The 17,189-nt window shown below is 41.7% G+C and overlaps 1 protein-coding gene across 1 annotated transcript in view; it reads left to right on the top strand.

The window, feature by feature from the left end:
- Nucleotides 1–17,189, top strand: part of LOC107123329 (platelet-derived growth factor receptor beta-like) — a gene marked incomplete at its 3' end in the record, with an annotated part of 70,684 nt that overhangs the window by 49,702 nt on the left and 3,793 nt on the right. Inside the window, exons 2-8 of the mRNA XM_015426570.1 lie at nucleotides 3,012–3,094; nucleotides 7,148–7,432; nucleotides 9,140–9,406; nucleotides 12,595–12,737; nucleotides 13,195–13,369; nucleotides 13,876–14,068; nucleotides 16,484–16,599. Coding sequence (XP_015282056.1) covers nucleotides 3,043–3,094; nucleotides 7,148–7,432; nucleotides 9,140–9,406; nucleotides 12,595–12,737; nucleotides 13,195–13,369; nucleotides 13,876–14,068; nucleotides 16,484–16,599 — 1,231 coding nt within the window. The remainder of the gene's footprint in view (nucleotides 1–3,011; nucleotides 3,095–7,147; nucleotides 7,433–9,139; nucleotides 9,407–12,594; nucleotides 12,738–13,194; nucleotides 13,370–13,875; nucleotides 14,069–16,483; nucleotides 16,600–17,189) is intronic.

The raw sequence follows: 17,189 nt of genomic DNA, 5'->3' as shown, positions 1-17,189 counted from the left end.
CGAGGTGATGGGTCAGCAACTGGTGGTCAACCGTATCAAATGCGGCCGACAGATCTAACAGCAACAGTGCTGCCACACCGCCTCGATCCAGGTGCCTTCGTGTTCGTCCGTAAGAGCGACCAGCACTGTCTCCGTCCCATGTCCCAGGCGGAAACCAGACTGGAAAGGATCTAGGATGGAAGCGTCATCCAGAAAGCTCTGTAGCTGTAGTGCCACCGCCATCTCAATAAGTTTGCCCAAATAGGGCAAATTGGACACCGTCCGATAGTTGGCCAATTCAGCCGGGTCCAGAGAAGATTTTTTTCAGGAGAGGGCGAACCATCGCTTCCTTGAGTGCCCCTGGGAACCGTCCCTCAGAGAGGGACCCCCATTTGCTTAACCCTAAGCCCTAAAAGCCTTAAGTCCTACATGGATAGCCATTATAATATTTCCAAAAGATATTCGTCTTGGATTTTCGTAAGAGTTCAAGAGACCATAACTAGGGAGCAGCCACTAGAGATTCCTCTGTTTGCACCCTTGTAGTTTAAATATGAAGCACTCATCCAGTCACTTTCTCCCAAGAAGGAAACACACTGGAAGCCGGGTGCTAGTTGGGTAGGAAGCCTACTTTTGGGTTAGATCATTTGTGTTTTGTTCAAAAGCAGAACTGTAGATTTGTAGCCACCTAGCACTCCCCGGACTCTGGAATGAAAGTTTAGTAGCCTGTGCCAGCCACAGATTCTTGTGTTTCTTCAGAACCTCTTTCATGTGATTACATCAATCTGATGTATTAAAGAGTTCAGGGAAAAAATGGGGCTTGATATACCATTCTGCAGAGCTGATTGTTTTGGATTTTGTTTTCAAGATGCTGGATACCATTCAAGGTTATTATTACAGCATATTTCAATATTTTGGAGAGCCAGTGGAAGGGTTTGAGTGAACTCCTGCTTACTTTGGACCATGAAATGGAAAATTGCTCAACAATCACATTTCTTCCGTTATTCTCCCTTTTGTCATTGAAGACAACATAGCAGCAGTTCATGTGAACAGAAGGAAACCAGCAGAAGAACTGGGAAAGCAATAGTGCTGAAAGACTGGGATCTTTCCATTCTGTAGGTAGAGAACACCTTCCCTTGGTGATAAACTAGATTTGGCAGTAGAATTCCTATGTCTACTGCTCCTCAATCACATAGAAAGAGTTGGGGATCCAATTTTAATAACTAAGAGGATATACATCTATAGCCATTCTCCCAAAGAAGTGTAAGGTGAATGGTTGTAGGAGTTCTATGTTAATTTCCTCACACAGCTGACAGTATAACCACAGTTCTTTCAAGATTTACTCCAGTCAGTTGCAAGTGCTGTTTGCCAATAACCAGGGGTCATTTCGTAGAAAAAGAGCTAGAGGAACTCATTAGCATAACTCATTAGCATATGCCACACCCCCTGACATCAGGGGCCCGGCGAACACCTTCCCTTGGTGATAAACTAGATTTGGCAGTAGAATTCCTATGTCTACTGCTCCTCAATCACATAGAAAGAGTTGGGGATCCAATTTTAATAACTAAGAGGATATACATCTATAGCCATTCTCCCAAAGAAGTGTAAGGTGAATGGTTGTAGGAGTTCTATGTTAATTTCCTCACACAGCTGACAGTATAACCACAGTTCTTTCAAGATTTACTCCAGTCAGTTGCAAGTGCCGTTTGCCAATAACCATTATATGTCCTTGCCTACCACAGATAGAATGAGAGAATTTGAAAAAGAAATAATAAGAAAAGGAAGGAGCATTTTGAACAGTGGAGAGAGAGAGGGTGATTCCGCACTAGACCTTAAATCCTGGTTCATCCCTGTCTCCAAAGTTACATTCTACACTACACTCAAGTTCACCCCTGTAATGATCTTGGGGTATTTTTTGTTTCCACATTACATTGAGGCCACCCCAGTTTTGTCCCACACTTGTCCCAGGATAAACAGATGTTATAACCAGGGATAAATGCAAGGTATTGTGTCATGCGTTGAACTCTGATATATTGTGTCATGCGTTGAACTCTGATAAGACCAGGGATGAGATCCAAGTGCGGAAAGGACGAGAGAGAGAGTTTAGACAAAGACTGGCACTGCAATCTCATGCAGAGTTATTCTAATCTAAGCCTGTGGAAACTGGACAAACTGGAGTAACTTTGCATAGGACTGTACTGTAAGAGACTCTTTGGGATGCTTTTAATTATAATAATGGAAAACAGAGAAATCTTGGATGAGAGACTGGGTGGATTTGCTAAGAGCAAGACCCCATGTGAAACTTCCATTGCAACACTGATGTCTTATGGTATCTATCAGATGCTGGAGTGCATTCCAAGATTGTTTGTGCAAATGATTTCTGAAAGGGGTATCCCTGATTAAACTTATTTTTTAACAAAGTTTTATTTATTTATTACTGTTTTGGCAGCTGTAGTAGTGTTATTAATAACCGTTATTATGGAAGTAAGCAGGAAATAGTTTTTCAGAAGCAACATTGTAGAGCTGTGTGTCAAAGGACATGTTACTCACTGTCCTCTTTTGGTGTCTGCCATTTTTTGGTCCTGGCACTCTACTGGAATCTTTCCAGGTTCTCAGGCTTCCCCAATGCATCAAACTTTACACTGGAAGACCTGACACAACTTTCCAGATTCATGGTCAGCACTGCTGCCATAGAAATATTTAGAATCTTATAGGACTATCCTGGATCGCCCCATGACACTACCTTGTCACCACTTCTATTGCTGGAACACTTCTGGATCTCTTCTTAAAGCCATGATATCTACCTCATAATATAGGTTGGTTTTGTACTGGCTGTTCCCTGATGCTTTGGTCTTATCGGTCATTCCCATACCTGAGGCTGAGAAAAAGACTGGCAGCAGCTGAATCTAAAGAGTGCTGTGCTTTATTTACTTTATTCATGTACTCATTTTTGTGTCAGATATGTATTTCAGCTTTCTTCCAAGGAGCTCAGGTCTCTCTACTTTCCTACTCATGACAGTTTGCTTTTTTAACAGAGCATTACCTGCTGTAAGACGGACTCCCACCATGCTATGTCATCCTTTGAAGCTGGTAATTTTCCTACTCCTGTCCCTCACAGGTAAGCAAATAGGCGGAATTGGGGGTGGGGGGATAAAGCAAGTGTAAATGTGAATTGCTCATAGCGCACAGTATGGCTGAAAAGAAGAAGACACAGATGGGCTAATTCTCATGCTGAGGCAATAACATCCACTCCATGTCAAATAAATGCATAGGCACCAATATTTCATATTTGTTTCTATATGGCAATCCTATTTTGTTTCCTGTCGGGTAGGTCCACAGAGCTAAATGCAGCCCACTAGCTGTTTGTGGCAACCCACAGGGACTCAATTTGGATTGAGAATTGAGGCTTGAATCCAGACAAATCCACACTGATGTGCTAAGCACTACCAAGGACATAGTGGAAGTAGCCAATTTTGTCTTTTGGCAGCAGTCCTTCATATCACATGGAGTTCTGCTCTGTAGAGCTTCTAGCTTTTGGGGTGGGTTTTTGGAAGTCACAAAGAGCTGCAACCAGAAGGCAGAGATGTTCCACCAGGCTTTTGGTTGAGGCCAGCGACGGTTTCCTACATCTGCCCTGTACCCTTTCCCCTCCAAAAAATCTGAATGCTAGTCAGGCCATCTGTTATTGGAATGTTTAAAATGTGTGTTGTTTATTTAATATTGTCTGTTTATGGTTTTAATTGGTTTTATAATTATCTTGTTGCAAACTGCCCTGTTGGTTGGAATTATCTTGTTGCAAACTGCCCTGAGCCCCGCGTAGGCGGGGAAGGGCAGTTAAGAAACCCAATGAAATAAATAAATAAAGGGGAAAGCTAAACTGCTCCATTTTGGTCCCTTCTGCACTTGGATCTCATCCCTGGTTTTACCAGAGTTCAACTCGCGACACAGTACCTTGCATTTATCCCTGGTTATAAAAGCATCCATTTATCCTGGGACAAGTGTGGGGCAAAACCAGGGTGACTTCAATGTAATGTGGAAACAAAAAATACCCCGAGATAATTACAGGGGTGAACTGGAGTGTAGTGTAGAATGTAAGTTCGGGGACAGGGTTGAACCAGGATTTAAGGTCTAGTGCGGAATCACCCCAAGTGAGTATAACTAGCCTCATGCTGCTCTGGGTCAAAACCAAATGATCCCCTTCTTTCCCAGAGAGCTGAAGGCAGAGGACTTTGCAGTCATCTAATTTTTTGCCTCTGGCAAGCAAGTTTTGCAGGTTTATCTATTGTTTCAAAAACCTGCAATGCTCATTTTACCCGAAGCAGCAGTGGGACAAAAGAAAGATGTTGGCACACTAGGGTTTCTTGCTTTTTAGTAGGCCTTTAACAGCAGCTTAATATGGAGACATTGGTGGCGGAAAGTGCCATCAAGTCGCAGCCAGCTCATGATGACCCCTTAGGGTTATCAAGGCAAGAGACATTCAGATGTGGTTTGCCATTGCCTGTTTCTGTGTAGCAACACTAGACTTCATTGGTGGTCTCCCATCCAAGTACTAACCAGGGCCAACCCTTAGGCTTGCCAACCTCCAGGTGGTGGCTAGAAATCTCTCACTATTACAACTGATCTTCAGGCAATAGAGATTAGTTTACCAGGAGAAAATGGCTGCTTTGGAAGGTGGACTTTATGGGATTATACCCTATTGAAGTTCCTCCCCTCCCCAAACCCCACCTTCCTTAGCCTCCACCCCCCAAATCTCCAGGTATTGCCCAACCCTGAGCTGACAACCCTACAAACCCTGCTTAGCTTTCAAGATCTGATGAGGTCTGATGAGGCTAACCTGGACCATCCACGTCAAGACATAGAGACATTGCCTGGTATATAAATTTGTAGCAATGCCATGAAAACCTTCACCTGCCAATTTCTGCCTGTCAAGATGCTGTTAATCGTGCAAGAGCAAGCCAGGTAATTTTCCTGGTCAGCCAGACAACTGTTGTGTAGTTCATGAGAAGCAAAGCCTTTGTCAAACCATTTGCACCTTCTTGAAAGCTATTGTCTGTCTCTCAGATCAGCTCCTGCTTTGGTGCTCTTGTAGGACTGCCAAAACCCTGGATTGGAAAGGGTTCTCAAGCACCTGGCAGGCCCAAAAACATGGTGCTTGGCTGTTTGTTTATCATCATGCGTTTTATTGTACAGATGTTCTTTAATATGTATGTTTTGTTATATAGATCAGAGATTTCTGGCAGCTATAATATAGTCTATCAGACATCCTTCAGGCAATGGATGGGTAAAGAAGTAGTGTTTTTTTCACTAAGTAAATCAACATGAACACCTCTGGTTTCTTTAAGACCTGAGAGCAGTGCCAGGGTTGTTTCCAAAGTGGCCAATCCCAACTCTTAATATTCAAAGAGCTATATTATTAACTCTCAGTATCCTGTTTAGTTCCTGCTATAATTACAGCTTTTAATTTTGCAGATGTCCTGTACATCTTGTTGCTTTTGTGTTTGTGGAAAACATTTTCCAGACAAGTACAAATTCTGTTTAGATGTGGGCAAAATATTTTAAAAGCAAACCAGAGTATTTTTTTTAAACATGCACAGACAAATCTTGTTTCTTTATTCAGTCATGCAATTGGAAGCTCAGATGAATGGAGCAGCAGCCTGAAGGAGTTTTCCAGTCTTTGTACTGCCAAGCTACAAGTTGTCAATTTCTAAACTGAAGCATTTTGGCTTCCCAAATTGCTCTCATGGTTCATTGTGCTATGAAATAAGAAGCTGCTGGCTAGCTGGAAGTGGCACTATTTTTTATTCTGTACCTATATGTTGCAGGACAGTTAAGCCAATGGTAGAACTATGGCTCAGTGGCAGGGTATCATCTTTGTGTGCAAGCGTTCAATCCCCATCTCGTTTAAAAGGATTGGGTAGTAGGTGATGTGAGAAAAGCAGACTCGAGACCCAGGCAAACTGCTGCCAATCATAGTGGTCAATACTGACCTTGATGGTAACTATAATAGGGTCTCAGAAAGTAATGCAGGAAGGTACCCTGGCATAAGAAAGCAGCAATAATGATGGGATAATTAAATTGCCCCTTTGCTCATTTACTGTTTACATCACGCAATCATAAATGAGAAACCCCAGGTGTCCTTTCTACAAGCCCTATCTAAGACGGAGAGGCCCAGGGATTGTGTGCTTGTTTGAGCACCTCCTTCTTTCACACTAAAACCTATATTAATGTCAGTTTTCTCAACAGAAAAAATAGGTATATATACAGTATTTTCAACAAACCATTCATATTTGACATCAGAATTTAATGCAGCAGTATTTTAAGATTTTATACACCAAAAACTAAAAAACTACCAGATTAGCTTGTAAAGTACAGCATTTCTGCTGCCTGTGGGATTTGCTTTTCTCCTTTCGTTGACTAATATAGACATCAAAGTTAAAGTATATGTGTACACCATAATGATGTGCTGTATGTTATATCTTGTTTTCCCCACATTTCTTTGGGGGAAATAAGCTATGAGATCATCAGAATAAATCTCTGTCACAAAGACCCATTCTTTACCTTTTATGGTTGCTAAAGAGATAATGATGATGATGATGATGATGATGATGATGATGATGATGATGATGATGATGATGATACTTTCAATTTATTAATCGCTTTCCCCAGTGGGCTCAAAGCGATGTACAGTTACACATTAGACAGGGGACTAACAATGTTCATAGGGGATAGGGAGGACAACATATATTCATTAACAGTAATACAGTATACATAAAACATCATTGATTTCATTTCATCTCCTGTGTGCATCACTGTAAACTCTGTCATTGATATTTGTAATTTATATGGGTTTTGTTTCCCTTTCGTAACTTGCTTTTCTTTTTAAAGTATATTATTTCAATTTACAAACGTAAAATATAAACTATAATTATATACAAATTCATTCTTAAATTTACATTTAATTTCACTTCTATTTAAATATCTTTATTCTATATTTTCCATCTATCTTCGCAGCTAATAACATTTTTATTATAAACATGTATTACATAAAGTGTTTCATTCTATCTTTCTCTATCTTAATTTAATTTTGTTCTTGATTTTCAGCTATATAATTGAAAAAACCTTCCAATTTTTCTTGGAAAAATAACTTGCTTTTCCAAATAATTTCTTCAAGGATTGTCAGACATCAGCTCTCTGGAGATGTACCCCAGTGACCCAGAAGTCATCCTCACCCTTTCAAGAAATTTTTCCCTGACGTGCTCAGGGCAGAATGAGGTAATCTGGAAAAAAGATAAACATACCATAGATGCTGTGCTGGAGAAAAGAGGTGGCATTTTTGTTAGCATCCTCACACTCTGGAATGTGACTGGCGTCAATACGGGGGAGTATTCCTGTGTCTACAATCAAACTTCCAAACAAGTGCAAACAGAAGGGAAATCCATCTACATCTTTGTACCAGGTACTGGTGCCTACCCTGCCCCCCCCCTTTTCTTTTGGTAGCTTGTGTTTAGGCTGGAGAATTTAGAATAAAGATGTAACTGGCTAAGTGATCCAGACTTTGAGAGTTTGAATATTACATTCATTCATTCATTCATTCAATGTATTTTATAGTCTGCCTTTCTAAGCTTGAGGCTCAAGATGTTTAACAAAATTTAAAACAATGTATCAGGAACAGTATAAGACATATAATAAACACTGTAATGGCTCTGGATCACAAAGTCAGAAAACAGTGCAATGAAAGCAGTATAAGGCATGGCCAATGCTCCCTCTACGCTGTGGAGTCTCGTGAGCAAAAAGTCTACTTTGTGAGCTACTGGCATTAAAGTTGTAAGTGAGCAATTTAGCTACTGCATAAATTAGTTTGCTCTGGAGCCATCCTTCCTGAGCTAAGACAAAAATGTGTGTGCTGGAGGCTAAAAAATTGTGATTTAGCTCACATTAACCGAGCTTAGCTTTGATAATTATTGAAGATAGAAAGACATTTAGAGTAAGTTTAAACATATAAGAACAATAGATAAAAGATATGTTACCTGAAGAATTTTATTATTGAAGAATGGAAAAAAGAGAAAAAATATAACAATTGTACTGGAGGTTGGAGCACTGCGGGAAGTCAGAAGGGGGGGATACTAGGAGAAAAGGGTATAAGATAGTTGGGATGTGATGTATAGCTTTACTTATTGGTATATCCTAATAAAATTGTTTTTTTTAAAAAAAACACCAAAACCTTAGCCTTTTCAGCATCACCTCTATCTATTCGGGATCCAGTTTCAGCTTATTCACTTCTAACTATTTAAGTACAGAAGCCAGGCACTGGCTTTATAGGATAAATTTACATATTCTCTTGGTTATGCCACATTATTGTTATAACAGGAATCCTTTTATGGTTACAATTACACATATTAGAAGCCTACAAACCACATGATGGGAGCATCTGCCATCTGCAACCCTCCTGATATTTGTGATTGCTGTATTGTGTGAAAGGGGCAACACTACTATGTTCACATGTATTGCAATTGCACACACATGGCTAATACATGCACTGCTTCTAGTCACACAACATGGTGACTGTGTATGAGAAGGATTACGGAATGTGCATGCTCCCCTTATTACAGCAGGCCAACAGCACATGTGGACATAACATTTGAAAATGACTGTATAATATATTCAGTATAACTCCAAGAGAGAGAAAGAATTCTGCCATACTTTGTCCAAGCCATAGAGAAAATTTTACTATAGGCTGGTTCTAGCACTCAGTCAGTGGAAGGTGATGATGGTCACAGATCCCCTTTCAACCCTGGAAAACTAGATTCCCATTACAGTACAATGTGTCTTAATAGCCAAATGTGCGGGGGCTGCAGTGTGGAAGGACAAAATCACCTTTTCCACAGTTCAAGGCAACCCAAGTACCAGCACAGCTCTTAGTCCATGTGGCTGTGCTGGCATTATGTACCAATTTTGTGCCTGACCACTTTCACCCATGTTTTAATTTCATTTTGTCTATAACTAGGCAAATGTTAAAAGAATTGCTGGAAGAATATAGATGGTTTGCAGCTATTTTTACAGATATCCTAATCAGAAGTGAAATATTTTTTTAACCCTTGCTAATGGATCTCATTTTTGTTATTTCACAATTAACTGTTTTCTCTGCACCCTTTTGCTCTTACAGACCCATCTTTGCCCTTCCTTCCTAGCAGTCCAGAGGACATGTTTGTTTTCAGCACTGGCCACACTGAGGACATTATCCCCTGCCGTGTCACAGATCCCAACACTACGGTGACCCTTTATGAAAGAAGGACTGAGAACCCAATTTTTGCCACTTATAACAATAAGCAAGGCTTTAAGGGGTACTTTGAAGACAAGACCTTTGTCTGCAGGGCAACAGTGGATGACCAAGACATTGATTCTGAAGCATACTATGTCTACAGGATCCAAGGTGAGCCCTTTTCCAGTTTGCTCCTGCAGGTATGCAGAAGTTTACATTTCAAACACTGGAGTTTTCTTGTCACAGGCTCAAAATTGTGGTTGCGAAGCATGTTCAGCTCACAGGCAAAAAATAAAATAAATAAATTTAGTTTTTGTAATTTAGAAGAGATAGCCTTTTTAGTCATTTTTTTAATATGAACATTATCACTTGGTTACTCTATTTTCTTATTACTTCATTGCGCTTTTTATATGTGCAAGATCATAATGGCCATTCATACCCCATCTCCTGTGTCACCTTGGGAGCAGCAGCAGTGCTATATATCCACCCACTTATTAGTTACCATAATAACCCTTTTCAGGATCCTATACTTTCCCCAGTAGCAGACAGAGGACGTGTTCGTATATTGGTATGGGGATAATTGACTGTCCCTTCCCCCAGCATGTATATTACACCAAGAATATGAACAGAGGATACTCTTCTTTGGTGTGATAAATACTCTTGTGTTACATGAAACTGACTTGCTTAGCTTGAATCATAAAAGTAGTAGGTATTGAGCCACCAATTTTCCTGACCAAGGGGTGCTACTTTTGTTCATTCAGTCTTTTGTTTTTTTCCTAAGGGATCCATTTAATGTGGTGATATAGGTGACTTTGATTTATATGATTCCTCCCTGTGTTCTTTTTCTCCCTGGCATGTTTAGACAAGGGACAGGAAAGTAAGCTGTGTAAGGGTGGCACTTATTGTACATATAAGCTCACAACAGAATTTCTAGAGGTTTACATTTGTTGTTTTGTGGTCCTTTTCAGTTCTCATTTTCCTTACTTTATTCTTCAAGGGAAAGTACATAGAGGCTGCGGTCACACGGAGCATTAGGCACGCTAGAGGGACGGAAGATAGGCGGATTTTCCGGGCGCGATCTCACCGCCACATCTGGGAAGCGTAGAGCTCCCGTGGCTCACCCGAGGCTTCCCGCCGAAGATGCGCGGTTAAAAACTAGTACCTCGGAGGTACTAGTTTCCAGTAACCGCGGGGCAAGGGTGGGCGTCTGATCACGTTTCCGGTGGTAGTTCCGGTGCCCGCCCATGCCCCCTCGTATAAAGGGGTTTTTTTCCCAACTGTCCATGGGATGCGCACAAACACCCAACGGGGCATGCACACACTTTGGTGTCCGGAAAAAAAACACCCGTTTGCCGCGCCGTGCTGCTTCTTTGCCGCGGCGCAGGATTGTGGTGTGCTCGGCACCTCCCCCCTACCATGGGACCTCCATGGTACGTCTGCTGGTGCAACCGCGCGTTATTGTGCCCTGGGGCAAACAGCCATGCTTCCCCCCCGCATTTTCCTGCCCGTGTGACCCAGGCCAGACTTGATTTGTTGGAGATAGGGTAGTATGAACCTATACATGGGGGGTTTGACTGTTTCTCCAAATTTCAGTCAGCTAAAATATGTCTGTTTTATGCCATTGTAATACTTGTTCTGTGCTTGTTATTTGTAGAATACAGGCTGTGGTCACACACACTAAATAATCCACTTTCAATCTACTTTCAGTACACTTTCCAAATGAATTTGGCCAGTTCACACAGTAAAATCCAGTTGAAAAGTGCACTGAAAGTGGATTGAAAGTGGATTATTTAGTGAGTGTGACTACAGCCACAGTGTTCCCCCCCCCCCAATTAATGCAGTGTATTCTGTTATGTATATTGTGTCAGCAAAGTGGCAACAAGAAAGTGTATGGAAGTCAAAAACTAAAACATCAGTTATGCAGTTGGAGCCAGACGAAATCTTCTACTACTGGAAGGGGTCTGATAATCTCCATCTATTCCTTCTTCATGCCGCAGACACCAATTTTCCAGTGGGTCCCCTGTTCCCCCGGAGCAGCATTTTGGAAATATCAGTGGGCTGCAGTGAGGGGACAGTAGGGTGTCCAACCTACTAGGTATCCTTAGGCAGTTATCTGATGCACCTTAGGTGGCACCAAAACCATGCAGCCCTGTGGCACCACCATGGCCCAGGCACCACCATGGCCCAGTTCAGCCAGTGGCTCTGGGTGCACCCCGACTACCCAGCCAGCCAGCCAGGTAGCTGGGTCTCACTTGGCCAACAAAGCTGTACAGCTTGGTAGGAGAAGGCAGGACTGCATCCAAACCTGGAAGTGATAGGCAATGCTCTAAGAACCCACCATATATCTGTGGTCTTTGCCATAGGATCTGTCAGGCTCTTAGAGTGTCATCTGGAAGTAGTTTCACTTCTGAATTTAGACGCACTCCCCCACACACATGCACACTATCTTTGACTGGGATGCTCAGCCTTGTGGAGCAAGTGAGCCCTAAGCCAGGTGAGCCAGGGGGGCATGTGGCCAGACTGGAGCTCCCAGGCTGAGCGAAGGCAGGGAGAGGCTGGCATAGGGCAAGGCAAGCTCTTGGGCTGATCTTGCAGGAATATTGTGTTCATAATTAAGGAAATGTTCATAACCCACTTCCTCAATAAAAAAAACCCCAATCACTAACAATCTCTTTAGTTTTCCTGGCTAGAAATAATCTTTTACCAATCTAAGAAACAGCAATCTCTCTTTAAGTAGAGATTTTCTAACCAATTTCTGGCAAATTCTCCCAATTTTAGAATGTGGCTCCAATGATCTGGGCTCCTTCTTGATATATACAACAGAGTTTTGTTTACAATTTGATATTAGGGGAGAGCATAGTCCCAGCTCATGATGACCCAAATACCTGGTTTCTCTGCCAAGTCCTACAGGAACTTGTTTCAAAAGAAAAAGGCCATTCCTTTGCCACTTTTTGTTTGTTTTCATTGAGGCCTGCTTCAAAAAAAGAAAAAAGAATCAGTTCTGTGTTTTCATAGAAAAAGCAGGATTGTTCATTGCCAGCAGAAACACATACATTTTGACATAAACAGAAGAAGGGTAAACAATGACTGCAACCATCATGGGACTGATTCTAGACCCTAGCAACCCATTTCAAATCCCAGACCTGAAAAAATCGCTCAGCTTCTGATACACTGAAAATTGAACCCTCGATGCAGTGGGAAATCAGACAACTCCCTCACAGTGAAACGAGCAGCCAACTGTATTGCTTATTGAATTTGGTGCACTGCCTGGACTGATTTTTAGTCATGTGAATTGGTCTTCCTCTAGCTGCTGTAGCTTGGATTCCTTCCATGTTAATCTGAGTTTTTCTCCCCTCCAGTGCCTTCCTCTCCAACCTCTGTCATCAATGTTTCTATCAATGCTGTACAGACCATAGTGAAGCGGGGTGAAAATATCACTGTAATGTGTTCAGTGAAAAACATTGAACTGATAGATTACACTTGGAGGTATCCTGGCCAGATGGTAAGCAAACTTATGGGGTTTATGGCTTGTTTGTATGTTTTTGTAATTGTCTCATTACCTTCATACAGCAAGTACGATGGACAGTGAAGCACTCCTTGCCTGTACATGTGGGGGCAATTAGTTGTTATGTCAGTGACTATCTGAGAACAATGACAGGGCCATAGAGTCAAATGTAGACACATTCTCAGACAGACAGCATTGCTGTGTATGCTGCATGCTCCTGTCTTTTTAGTGACCATGCTGAGATGCCAGTATATAACCATTCTGCCATTCTTTGATTTTTTTTAAAAATTTGTCCCCAGGCCCCAAAAGAATGATGCCTGATACATTGTACGGGTTGAACCAGGGGTGGCTAAAAATATGTAGATGAGATTAACAGATTTATTACACCTGAAGAAAATCCTGTGCTGTTCAGTAGTGCTCATACTCAGTGTACTTTACTCACTTTCCTTTGCAGGTGGGCAAGGTGGTAAATCCTGTGACAGACATTCTGCCTGGGATCAGCCATTCTACTATTTCCATCCTAACAATCCACAATGCAGAGTTAGAAGATGAAGGGCTGTATATCTGTGAAGCCACTGAAACCTACCATGAGGAAAAAGAAACAAAAGAAATCTTTATCCAAGTGATTGGTGCGTTTGTCAAAAACTTCAGTTTGTCTCTAGACAAAGGCTTCCTAAAATATCAAGCTACAGTTATGCTGCCTACTTTTCAGGGTATTGAATCCAACAGGGCCAGCTGTTCTGGTATTTTGTTTTAATGTTGGTTGGTTGGTTGCCTGCTGTTATAAACCTAATTTTGAGCTTCTCTGATTTTATAGGCACCAGCACCATGTAGAGTGTCTCATGACAGTCTCAAAAGGACATTTTTAGGGGGTGGGAGTAGTATTATTCAAAATTCTAAATAATAGTTCTCCTAAATTGGAATATTCATGTTTGAATTTTTTTTTTCCTTTGACAGAACTAGGCCTGTCCATCATATTACTAAAATGGCTAATTGCAGAATCAGATCTCCGTGGCACCCTTCTTTTATGTCTTTCATCCATACAATTCAAATGCCTTCCCAACAGGAAGGGATAGTGACCCCGGTTAGAACCCTGTTTCAATATAATATTTCCATTCCTTCCTTTCTTATACAGAGCATGGATTTGTGACCTTCCACACTATTCTGAATGACACAGTGTTTGCTGAGCTGCATAAAAGTTGCACTTTCCATGTGCAGATTGAAGCCTATCCAGTCCCCACCATTGTGTGGCTCCAGAATAATCAGCCCCTGATTTTAGAGAGCAACAGCGGATTTGCCATCAGCAGTAGGAATCTGTCAGAAACTAGGTAAGCTACCTATTGTCAGAAATGCTCTAGCACAGTCAATTTAAATCAACCTCTGGATTCTCTGCCATCCAGACATTTGTATTTTCTACCTGTGATTTCAGGATTAAGCAGTTTGCCATTTTAATTTGCATATATTTAAATGAAAATAGACATGCAAATACATGGTTGTCATGGTTTTGTATTCATCCCCACCCCCACCCCTTGAAGCAGAGGATGGAGGAAGCTCTAGCCTGTTGGATACTAGACAGCTGTTCACAAGAAAGTCATTTTACTAATTCCAGTATGACAAACCCCTGTATCTCCCCACACTGTCTGGCAGATTTTTCCTGCTAAGTCTTCAGTTCCTCCCAGTGACTGAGTTGCCCTATAGTATATATTCTTCATCATAAAAGACTTGACTGTCCCATCCTGTGCTGTTCTGTAGCTTTTCTGTCTGAGAAACTAAGTTATCCCTCGGAGCAATATTAATATATCTAAGACAATGGGGTTTCTCTTCTTCTCTTTGTAGAAGTACTTTTCTGTCTATTGCTTGTCAGAAAACACTGACTCCCAGGTTCTGATCACACAGAGAATTAGCCGTGTGATAGACACAAATGCCGGGCAGATTTTATGGGCGCGATCACACAGGAACATCTGGCAAGCATCCCGCACCCATCGCCAACCCATTTCGCTCCGCCGAAGAAGCGGAGTTTAAAAATACCGGGGAAAGTGCAGTATCAAATGGGTTTGTGGCGGGCCGCAGATGGACTTCCCCGTGTGATCGTCCAGCATGCTCCCATTGTGTCAGTGATCCCTCATTGAAGCGCACCGGAAACACACAGTGAAGGAAAAACCCCGATTCACCCGTCGCTGCATCTGATCAGACAGTGGTGGGTCAAATTACTATGGAGCAAATAGCCTCACTCCCCCCCCCCACGTTATCTGGCATGTGTGACCGCACTCCCAATGTCTTTTCCCTCAGAAGCCACACCCACTGGCTACTGATCCCTTTGTTTTCAATTTGATTTGTTTTCAAAAGACCAAAAGGCAAACAATCCCTTTTCCCTCCAGATCAGCTGTTTTATTTTCTCTCTCAGCTGATGCTCGCCAATCAGAGAGTGATCAGAGCAGCCAATCACCTGAGCTCTTTTCTCCAGGGTAGATTAACACTTTAATTTCCTGTCTCTCTGATACAAGCCACATTTTAGAAAGCTCACTTTTCTGTGCAGTCCATTACATCCACATACAAAACTCCTTTGCAGTTTCTGCATGGATGCTAGGCAGAAATAGCAGCATCATTACCTACAGCAAGCAAAATTCCGAATTTGGTGCTTGGTGACAGGGCAAAACTCTGAATAAGTGGGACATAGAAAGCAAAGGGGTCTGTTAAGTACCAGGCTTCACCAGGTATATTTTGCTAAAGAACTCATTTAGGATGTAGAAGGTTGAGCTGGACATATTACAGAATCCAAGTTTTAAATACTAAAAATTGAAATCACAGGGTCACTAATTCATGCAGAGCCCATTTCAATCATCAGTTTGCCAGAATGTCTTCAGATTCCTCAGGGTCCTTGGAGTAAAGAATACAACCCCTCACCCTACAGATGGTGATGCACATTCACCCCAATCCAGCAATTCATCTGTGTGGGAAAGCACTAGCATGCCTCAGTGCATGGATCTTCTTGCTGAATTGGATTCCACATGTACAATAATGCACCCAAGGCTAAACATGTGGATCATTTTGTTGGGTCTTTATTCGGCTCTAAGAGATGATTGGAACAACCAGCTTTGGCTATACTGATCACCAGTTTAGGGAATGAATCTAGGTCCTCTCCCTCCCTCTTGACTATATTTTACATTGTCCTTGGTGTTCCCCCCTCCCAATGTTTTAAGGCCATTAATCTATCAGGAGGCTGATAGTGTCAGAGATGTCTTTGCCAGACTCCTGGTCTGCTGCATGACATGTGTGGATAAGTAAATCGTGGCCAGTGTACTTGTGTGTTCTTATAGACATGTATAGAAGGCTCCAGCAAATTACGAGTACTAAATGAGTATAATATAAGAAGTGTGTTTCTGAAGTAATGTGTTTTCCCTTGGATTCAGGCTGTGGTGCAGGGTGGTAGTAGTGGTGGTAATCTTTTCCTTCATGATGTTTTCTCAGTAGGCTCAAAGCACAGAACCTTCAAGGTCCTATTTGCCCTGATAAGGAAAAAGACTGGCACCTGTATTGTACCTCTCTTTTTTTCTCTATTGGGGCTAATGGCAATTAGGGTGCTAGTTTCTATTGGCAGCTGCTTTTTAAAAAATCATCAGGAAATTTGATCATGCATCAATTCAGCTCTAAATGTCCTCCAGAATGGAACAGTTTCTATACTTCTGCCAGAGCTATCCTTCTTGTCCAACTTCTTAATTATTGTAAGGTTCTCTGTCCTGCAGATATCAAACTACCCTATTCCTCATAAGGGTGAAACCGAGTGAGGGAGGCTTATACACTGTCCGAGCATTCAATGAAGATGACTCGCAGGAGATGTCGTTCTATTTGCAGATTAATGGTGAGCACATCTTTTTTCCAACTTCTTAATTATTGTAAGGTTCTCTGTCCTGCAGATATCAAACTACCCTATTCCTCATAAGGGTGAAACCGAGTGAGGGAGGCTTATACACTGTCCGAGCATTCAATGAAGATGACTCGCAGGAGATGTCGTTCTATTTGCAGATTAATGGTGAGCACATCTTTTGGGTTTGGTTTTTGTAAAATCTTATCTTGTACAGAAGAACTTATCTAAATTTAACCTTGTGTAGCATTAGCAGTACATATACTTAGTATTTGTGCTGAGCCCTTTGTAGGTACTACAAAGCTAATACTCCATGCAAATATGCCAGGACATAGGCTGAGTGTAATTAAACTTGACTGGGCATATATAGAATATTTATATGAATAAACATTTTAACTTTACCTGTGATCAACCTTTTCTTTTCTTTTCTTTTTTCTTCTGATATGACTGCTTGGGCAGGCACTCTGAAGGTGAATTTTGCTTTTTAATAGTCCTTTTGTAACATTTCCCTTGGCATACTCAAATCTTCATGTACTACTTCCCATCTCCATGATCTTTCCCGCTTGAGCTACCAGAAGGCTTTGAGG

This window comes from Gekko japonicus, unplaced genomic scaffold, assembly GCF_001447785.1.
Source record: "Gekko japonicus isolate JY-2015 unplaced genomic scaffold, Gekko_japonicus_V1.1 scaffold1447, whole genome shotgun sequence".
Lineage (NCBI taxonomy): Eukaryota > Metazoa > Chordata > Lepidosauria > Squamata > Gekkonidae > Gekko > Gekko japonicus.
Note: the sequence above shows the minus strand (reverse complement) of the source record. Positions and strands in the feature narration are given on the sequence as shown.